Genomic DNA, 9,700 nt, shown 5'->3' on the forward strand with positions numbered 1-9,700 from the left:
TTTACAAATCGTTGAAGATAGTTCTAGAACTAAGCCAAAATGGACTGGCGCAGGTAGTTTATTGAAACCCTTGAATTCGGAATATGGGAAAGTAGCTCCGGAAAACCAAGATAGACTTACTTTTCAATAGGAGTAAGTAGATAACATGTCACACACGGTCTATGTATAAGCAATAGCAGGCTATATGTTGTTGATGAGAGGTTTTCTTTTTTTGATGGCAAGGCTATGTTGTTAAGTTGTTTGTCGTTAAGCTTGTCCTAAAAGAAAGGGTACGATAAATGTCAATACACCTACTTAGGGAGGCAACAGTTTGAACAAAGTTACGGGCTCATCAAGATGTGAAAACCCGGCCGTCAAACGTCGGCGAGAAAGCTAAAGGTCCATTACAGGAAAGGAGAGAAAAGAAGCATGCAGAATGTGTGCGAGAATTTACAGATGACTGATGAGGTGTTTGTTAGAGTATCTGCTAGTGTTGGCAGCAGCAGCAGCAGACCGAAGTGGAAGAGAGAAAGAAAGCAAGACTTCTCCTATCTCCAACTTTCCACGCGGCAGCTCGATGAGCCAGCCACTCGTACTGCCGCCACCACCACCATGAACGACGCCATCAAATGCTCCTCCAAACCCTGCACGCCTCTCCCTCTCTCTCTCCCTCTCGTCGTCGTCGTCTCATCTCTATAAACCTCCGATCCTCTCATTCACCAAACACACATACATTCCTCACCACAGCAAGCTAAAGATCACCATCTACCTGACTTAATCAGACAAGTGTTGACATTATTGTTTCGAGCTAACAAGGTAGCTTCTTCGAGGATCGGTGGCCGGCGGTGATGGCGGCGTCGAAGCCAAGCCACCTGAGCGGGGAGGCGATGGAGGTGTCCGTGGAGGCGGGGAACCGCGGCGACGAAGAGCGGCTGGACGACGACGGGCGGCCGCGGCGGACGGGCACCATGTGGACGGCGAGCGCGCACATCATCACGGCGGTGATCGGCGCCGGCGTGCTGTCGCTGGCGTGGGCGATGGCGCAGCTGGGCTGGGGCCCGGGGCTCGTCGCCATGGTGGTCTTCGCCGCCATCAGCTACTACACCTCCACGCTGCTCGCCAACTGCTACCGCTCCGGGGACCCCGTCGCCGGCAAGCGCAACTACACCTACACGGAGGCCGTCCGCGCCATCCTCGGCGGCGCCCAGGTCAAGCTCTGCGGCGTCATCCAGTACGCCAACCTCGTCGGCATCGCCATCGGATACACCATCGCCGCCTCCATCAGCATGCTGTAAGATTTCTTTATATATATGTATATATATGTGAATTAATGTGAGCTAGCTAGCCTTCGATTCCATTCTGAATTCTGATCAACGAATGATCCGTGAATGATGAATGGTTGCAGGGCGATCAAGAGGGCGGATTGCTTCCACGACAAAGGGCACAAGAATCCGTGCCGGAGCTCGAGCAACCCCTACATGATCCTCTTCGGCGCCGTCGAGATCCTCTTCTCGCAGATCCCGGACTTCGACCAGATATGGTGGCTCTCCATCGTCGCCGCCGTCATGTCCTTCACCTACGCCACCATCGGCCTCTCGCTCGGGATCGCGCAGACCGTCGCCAACGGCGGGTTCCGGGGCAGCCTCACCGGCGTCAGCGTCGTCGCCGGGGTGTCGCCGACGCAGAAGGTCTGGCGCAGCCTGCAGGCGTTCGGCGACATCTCCTTCGCCTACTCCTACGCCTACATCCTCATCGAGATCCAGGACACCATCCGCGCGCCGCCGCCGTCGGAGGCGGCGGTGATGAAGCGGGCGACGATGGTGAGCGTGGCGACGACGACCTTCTTCTACATGCTGTGCGGGTGCATGGGGTACGCGGCGTTCGGCGACACCGCCCCGGACAACCTCCTCACGGGGTTCGGCTTCTACGAGCCCTTCTGGCTCCTCGACGTGGCCAACGCCGCCATCGTCGTGCACCTCGTCGGCGCGTACCAGGTCTTCGTGCAGCCGCTCTTCGCCTTCGTGGAGGCGCGGGCCGCCGCGCGGTGGCCCGGCAGCCGGTTCCTGTCCCGGGAGGTGAGGGCCGGGCCCTTCGCCCTCAGCGTGTTCCGGCTCACCTGGCGCACGGCGTTCGTGTGCCTCACCACCGTCGTCGCCATGCTGCTCCCCTTCTTCGGCGACGTTGTGGGCTTGCTCGGCGCCATCTCCTTCTGGCCGCTCACCGTCTACTTCCCCGTGGAGATGTACATCAAGCAGCGCGGCGTGCGCAGGTGGAGCACGCGGTGGGTCTGCCTCCAGACGCTCAGCGCCGCGTGCTTCCTCGTGTCCGTCGCCGGCGCCGTCGGCTCCACGGCCGGCGTCATGGGCGCAGTCAAGCTGCACCGGCCGTTCAGCGGCTACTAGGACTCTAGGAGCTTGCTCCCCGCTCCATCCGTTGCAAAGCTGACTAAACTGGTCACCGTTAGAGCTAAGCTACGGTTACAGCTCCACTGAATGCTACTACTTATAGCGCGATGTAGTCACGGTTAGAGCTAAGCCATCCTGCTACGGCCTGCACTTAGTTACTCTAATATTTGTACCAAAGAAAAGGTTGAAATTAGCAGCCAAGATTTTTGGTTGAGATGTTACATTGGAGAACAGGTAGTTTTTGGGAAGATCTGTGGGGTGGATGTGTTCCAAAATGGGTCTTTCCTGAGCTCTTAGCAAAGCATAAGGATATTTCTCTGCAAAGAGCAGCTGATATTCAGGGGTGGATTTACGGAGGGTGCAGGGGGGCTGGAGCCCCCCTACTGTCCAACAACTTCATTGGAGGCAAAGGGGAAGGAGGAGAAGGAGAGAGGGGGAAAGAAGAAGAAAAGAGAAAGGAGAGGAGATGGAGGAAGAAGATGGAGGGAGCCCTCCTAAGTCCAAAATCCGCCTCCGCCATTGCTGATATTGATGAATTGCAAGAGCTCTTACATCGACCCATCGCTTTCGGTCAGCTTGACATTCTTCTGGACAATATTGACAACTGTAACTTGAATAATGAAAATAATGCTTGGATCTACATTTGGGGAAGCCCTTTCTACAGCTCACAACGGGCATATAAGTACATGAAAGGCCACAGAAAGATTCACCCCTCCTTTCAATGGTTATGGAAATTCTTGCAGCCAGCTCAAATACAAAAAAAAATTTTCTGGCTGCCCTTAAAGGATTATTTAAATGTCAGAGGAATGCTAAGAAGAAGAACAATGCATCTAGAGGATTGCAGCTGTGTTTTCTACCCCTGTTCCGAAGATGAAGTAATAGAGCATCTTTTCATGCTCTATCCTTTTGCACGACTATGCTGGAACAGTATTGGCCTTTCGATCCAGCCTGCCTAAAGTTCCTTGGCGGTTCTAGAAGACCTTCGGCGACAATTGGAGAACCCTTTTTTATGGAGATAATCATACTTATGTCCCGGACCATATGGACCTCGCGGAATAGCTTCATCTTCAAGAATGAAGAGTTTTTAGTTCAAGGGACAAAACAACGCTTCTTGCGCAAGTTTGCCCTGGTTATCCATCGGGTGTAAAGGAAGTATTTTCCGAAAATTGTAAAATGGCTAGAGTCTCAAGTTTAGAGGAGTGTCTATCTTTTCCTTTTCTTTTCTTGTTTTACTCGGTTGTACTCTGTTCTTTTACTTTTTAATATATAATCACGTTGATAATAGGGCTTTTATTGCAATTTGTCTGTTTTTCCCCAAAACACAGCGGCCATCACAACCTGTACATGGACTATGAAACTGCACCGAGCATATATATCTTACCTGTGCCTCCAAATTACTCCTCCCATCCTAAAGAGTAGCATTATTCCAAGTTTGTCCTAAGCCAAACCACCTAAATAAAGTTTGACAAAATCTACACAAAAAAGTAGAAATATTTTGATAAACCAAATAAGTATCACTAAATTTATCGTGAAATATATTTCCATCTATATCTGCTTGGTGTTGCCAGATACCAAATACAGGTTAATACAAATGGGCAAGCATATAGTTGCATATGGCGGCGCCGGCGCGCAGTCGCGTGCAGTCTTTAACCAGCTTCGCGCGCACATCCATATTCGTCCAAGTGTGCCCGAGTGCTCCCGCTCTGTGATCCGTTGCCGTCACAACTCACAAGCTAGTTAGCTGCCAGTCCACAGCAGGCAAAGGAGGAGATTCTCGACCCGATAACTTGGTTTGAACAAAGAAAAAAAATCTCATCCTTGGGACTCGCCTCTCTCCTTCATGGGTCATTCATAGTTGATTTTTGACTAATAAGGTCTGTTCGGAGCACTAAACTCGATCGGAGATAGCTCACCATGCAAAGCACACTTCTCTAACCATTTTCTTCTTCCTTATGATGAGTGACCCAACTCGTTTTCTTACACTTCCTTACTTCTCTTTCGATAGACCTTTTATGTTTCTTTAGCACGTGTTGCATGTTCTCCTTACATTCTCCCACATGTCACCATCGTCTCTGGTGGTTCCCAAACGAGAGCCTGTTTGGAGGAGCTAAAGTTGAGTGCTAAACTTTAGCACATATTAGCATCATACCCATACTAAAGTTTCTATGTCTTGCCTCCTATTAGCACTCATGTTTGGATGAACTAGTGCTAACGTTTAGCACTTTTACTGATAAGTACTTGGATCCAAACGGAACCTTGATACTTCCTCCGTTCCAAAATACAGGTCGCTTTAGCTATTTTAGATTTATAGCTTCTTACTATACATTTGTATATAATTTATGTTTAGATATACCGTAAACATTATGAATCTAGAAAAATTAAAATAAACTATATTTTAAAATGGAGAAAGTACCTTTCTTTCAATGACCTAAGACAGTAGCATGAGTATATACTTAGCATGGCCGGTCACTAACTCACGATACACAGATGCGCACAAAAAGCAGCAGCTTGGAAGGTTAGCTCTTCGGATCCTACGCTTACGCGTGTCGGCGTTTGTGTGCTCGCAATGATTGCCCCTCCAGATCGATATAGCTTCTACCTCTCTACTCATGCACGGCCTGTTCGCCGCATTGTTGCTAGAATCGTGGAGGATCGGAGCTCCCAGATTCCACCTAATTTTGTCCGACCCAAAGTGCACGAACGACTCTTGTGATTGCACGATCCGAAGGAAAAGAGAGTGACACGAGGACCAGCCGTTCACTTCTACTACTGCCGTGGAATCTTTTCGGACAAGAGCATTCCTTTTGCTCTTCGCTACTACCACTGAACTCCGAAAAAGAGGAACAGGCGTGCCTGCAAGCCGGCCGGCCGGTCATCACTACCCTCGCAGTGCATCCATTCCCAGAAGCTTCAGGAGGAAGACGATCCATCCATCGATGCGGCGAGCATGCATGAACGCGCACATACTACCCACCCACGCACCTACCTACCTACCTACCAGCACGTCACCGACTCCTGATCGATCTGATAGCAGATCAGTAATAATAGTATTAAATGGCTACTGCGCTGGTCATTTTCTAGTTAAGCTTTCGTCCTCGCTCGATTGCTCGTTGCAGCCGTAAGTGTCAGCAAGCTGATGACCAGCAACTAGTAGCAGAGATTCTTGTAATCATCATCTTATCTTTGTTAGATTAAGGGGAAAATCCTATCTTGATATTCACAAGTGAATATCTACGGCTACAAAGGAACACATCTGGCCACAAAGGCATAAGCTTACACAGGAATTTAGACTCCAAACCTCCAATCGAGGAGGTAAGAAAGGAAGAATTAAAAAAGAAAGCATGAAAGAGTAAGCTTCAAACTTCTTCTACATCCTTCCTTTAACCATGCTTTGGTCCTCATGTAGTAAAGAAAATCTCACATCATCTGTCTTCTTAGAAACTCTTGATGTACGAATCGTCGATGGTCCTGTGCTGTCTGGTCACCCTGTGATCTAGAAATCGCACTAAGTCGATCTCTACTATGCAAATAAATTAGGTACCGCCATTGCTCCAAGCTGACCAAGGTGTTGCCATCAAGGACTTCAAAACGACACCTCAAGAGGAAGCAGCATCAAGATGCTGCCGCCATCCGAACCAGTGCGTCGGTTCTTTGGTTTTCACCTGAATCTGTCCCTGCAAGGTTGAGGTCCTCACGGTAACGCCTTCAAGAAGGAAAATGATGCCCATGGCACTGTCATCACCGGCGGTCGATGACCAAACTAAACTTTCGCCTGAGAACCTGCACACCAAGAAGCAATGCACGGTGACCGGCGATCCCTGGCAGCTCCACCAGCATGCCCATAGGGCGCCCAGCAGATCCCAAACGGGAGGGCGGCAATCGAAGGCAAACCCCCACGGCGGCGGCAACCGGAGGCGAAAGATGTCCTCCATTTGGAGCTCAGCACAGAAGAGGACAGTTCCGTGCATGTCGTTGCCGTTGTGGGCCATCGTAGCCGTGGGCCGCCACCGCTGCCATCGTAGCCGCGATGGCAAAGTAGAGGAACTGGGCGGCGACGCGCAGGGGAAGGACCCCCCCCCTACCCACCTCCCCGAGACGCCGCGCCGTAGGCCGCTAGGCCCGCCATGGGGGCCGCGCCAGGCCACAGGCCGTTGGACCCCTACCACAGGGAGCCGTGCCGCAAGCCGCCAGGTCACCGGCGCGAATGGTGGCCGGATCCTCCTAGGCCGCGCAGAGGGGCGCCGCTAGCCGCCGGATCCGTGTCCTGCCAGACCAGCACTACTACGAAAAAAGGTTTTTAGGGGCGGGTAAAAATGTATTTTTAGGGGCGAATACCGCACCCACCTCTACTTCTCGCAACTAAAAATAATTATTTATAGGAGCGGGTAATGTGCCCACTCCTGAAAATCGATTTCTAGAGGCGGGTTATGCCTCTATAAATCAATTTTCAGAAAATAGAAAATAAAAAAAAATCAAAAACAGCAAAATAAAAAAGAAAAAAATATTCCAGCCAACAGAAGCCCTTGTACTGTAGAGGTATAATTTTTTGATGAAATATGCACATTTGCATCATCCGGGGTTCGAACCGCTTATCTCAAGTTTCGCGCATACCTTTCTCTCCGCCAAACAACACAGTCACTTATGACTCTTTGGGGTATGCTATTTTATATTAACTCTGAAATTGATTTCTACGGGCGGATGACGCTATCACCTGCCTCTCGAAATCCGTTTCTAGGGGCGGGTGATGCCACCACCCGCCTCTAAAAATATTTTTTATTTTATTCCAAAATTTATTTAAATCTTTACATATAGCAAAATAAATAAAAATAAAACTTCTACACTATGGTTATTGTGAACTATAGATAAAAAAATATACCATGTATATTTCAGTTCATATAAAGCTTAAGATTGTAGAAAACTTAAAGTATGACTTGAGTTGTATGAGATACTGTGTAGTTATAGCTATATGTACGTTACAACTATTAAGTGATCATGTAATTCTAAAAGATTCATTTATGAATAATGTATAAACTATAAAATTATTTTAGATCATACCACTGCAACTTCGACAAGGAAACTACTCTATATCCAAGGCTGTTTGAATTTTTTTTAGAACTTCTAGATTTTAAAATTAGAGAACTTATAATAACTGTTTGGACCATTAAATCACTTTAAATGGAAAAGTTATCAACAACAAAGATCATGTCAATCTCTACAGTTCATCCGAGATCCTATGAAAAAGTTATGATTTTTTTGCGTGGGACCATTTGTATGTGTGGGTCATGCCATTATTCACGCCTAAAAATATATTTTTAGAGTCGGGTGATGCCATCACCTATCGCTAGAAATAGTCACAGTTTCCAAGGGCGGGTAATGGCGTCACCACACCCTAAATATGGTCAGAGTTATTTAGTCAGAGTTTTTAGGATGGGTGACAGCGTCATTCGTCCTTGAAAATAATCTTTTTTAGGGACGGATCGGATGTTACAGTAATCGTGCTCTATTTATAGAGCAAATTACTTTTTTAATCCGCCTCTAGAAAAAATAGAGGTTCCTTCGAATCAATTTTTGATCATTACGATGGGTTGTAGGCCCTGGGCACCCAACTCTGTTCATCGCATTCACCCATGATCATCATCTACGTGCACAACATGTACGTGCACGCGACGGACATCGCGGCACGCAGTCGCGTACAGTCTTTATCCAGCATCGCTCGTACATATTCGTGCTCGTTTTCTTCAGGCGGCGTGTCCAAGCTCTCTCTCGGTGATGATCCATTCATTGCCATCACAAGCTAGCTGACCGAACCAAACACTCCAGTATCTTAAGTTCTTGACTAAGCTAGCTGTTCACGGTACGAATTCTCGACCCATGAACTCGGCGCAAGAAACAAAAAGAAAGAAAATCTCATCCTTTTGTCTCGCCTCTCCTTCGTGATGATGATGCTTTCAGTTCATGATGGATCGTTGACTCACTATAGCTGGTCGCAGAGAGTAAATGTGGAAGGGGTGAGGGGGTATTTATACCCTTCATCTAAAACTAGCCGTTAACTATTTAAGTTCTGGTCCGAAGAATTCTTCGAAGACTTCAGACAACACCTTCGGAGACTCCGTGCATATCCGAACTCCGAACACATTCCGCAGAAACCCTAATATCCGGAGACTCTGGAGAAATCTCCGGAAACTCCTAACTTTTCTGCAGAAAACACTCCAAAGATATATCAAGTGATATGTGAGTGCAAAGGTAAGCAAAGCTAGTAAAATCATGTACATCTTGATAGTATGGTATTCGTATACTCAATTTCAATTGATAAAATATTTAAACTATCATGAAGCTTTTGCATTGCAACATTCATTTCTTTTTGGTGATCATCTCCATGGGTCATCCTATCTCTTTGCTTCGATACCTGCACATCATTCTTAATAATAGCATTAGTTCCACAAGCATATATCATTAATCAACCAAAACTCACTTAACGGGTCTAGACGTTCTTTCAAAACTTCCACCTTTTTCACTGCATTCCAACACTTAGGTTATTTCAGCTTTATCTCGAAATCGACAATCTTATCCAGTTTTATCTATTGATACCAACATAAATACTTTAAGGTTTTATTCAAACTTTCTTCCACATTATAGTACATGATTCATAATATAACTTTTATATTAGCTAAAACTTTACTGCTTAACTAAATTTCAAACTTGAAACTTTCCAAAATGACTAATTGGTCATATTTCCCTTCCTCAAGCACTTGCCCAAATTTATTTTTTTGAACAATTGCTGAACTTGCTTAAGTCATTTGGTTTAGCATTAATATTATTCACCTATTTATACTATTTTTTATAATTTCACATTTTATATTCTCAACTTCCTCACTTTAGACAAATTTAGCTCAAATTTGGCTAGATTTTAACCTTACTATCACTTATGACCCTTTTTCTCTATTGCCACTTAGTCCATTCGAATAATCATTTATAGCTTAATCATTTCTTAAAATCTTGGGGTGTCACATTTAATCATATTTTACTCCAAATTTTAAAGTTGTTCTTCTTCCATGCTAAAGTACATGGCCTGTACTATAACTATTGCATTGGCCCTTTGTCAAGTGTTTAGTAGGAAATTACAAATTCAATTCTCTCAACATGCCCACTTGATAACAACTCTAGTACTTACAAAATTCAGCTAATTATTGTAATTGACACTTTCTTCCAACTATGATTTTCTATTTTGTTTATTTTAATCTAAATTTTAACCTTGAATTGATTCTATCGTAAAGTTGTAAAGTTGTGTGGGTGTGTTACTTAGATCCATCAACTCC

General features: G+C 46.2%; 1 protein-coding gene across 1 annotated transcript; it reads left to right on the plus strand.

Annotated features, from left to right (window-relative positions):
• Nucleotides 1–647: 647 nt before the first annotated feature.
• Nucleotides 648–2,939, plus strand: LOC112902907 (amino acid permease 3-like). The gene is made up of 2 exons (XM_025972098.1): nt 648–1,270; nt 1,385–2,939. Exons 1-2 carry the CDS (start codon nt 828–830, stop codon nt 2,379–2,381), a joined length of 1,440 nt encoding a protein of 479 aa, XP_025827883.1. The 5' UTR covers nt 648–827; the 3' UTR covers nt 2,382–2,939.
• Nucleotides 2,940–9,700: the final 6,761 nt, after the last annotated feature.

The sequence above is a fragment of the Panicum hallii genome, chromosome 8, assembly GCF_002211085.1.
Source record: "Panicum hallii strain FIL2 chromosome 8, PHallii_v3.1, whole genome shotgun sequence".
NCBI classification, from domain to species: Eukaryota; Viridiplantae; Streptophyta; class Magnoliopsida; order Poales; family Poaceae; genus Panicum; species Panicum hallii.

Excerpts from the sequence above, each read along its gene's own strand:
- LOC112902907 (XM_025972098.1), top strand. The coding sequence starts at position 828 with ATGGCGGCGTCGAAGCCAAGCCACCTGAGCGGGGAGGCGATGGAGGTG. Across the intron at positions 1,271-1,384 it reads GCCGCCTCCATCAGCATGCT|GGCGATCAAGAGGGCGGATT; the intron begins GTAAGATTTCTT and ends GAATGGTTGCAG.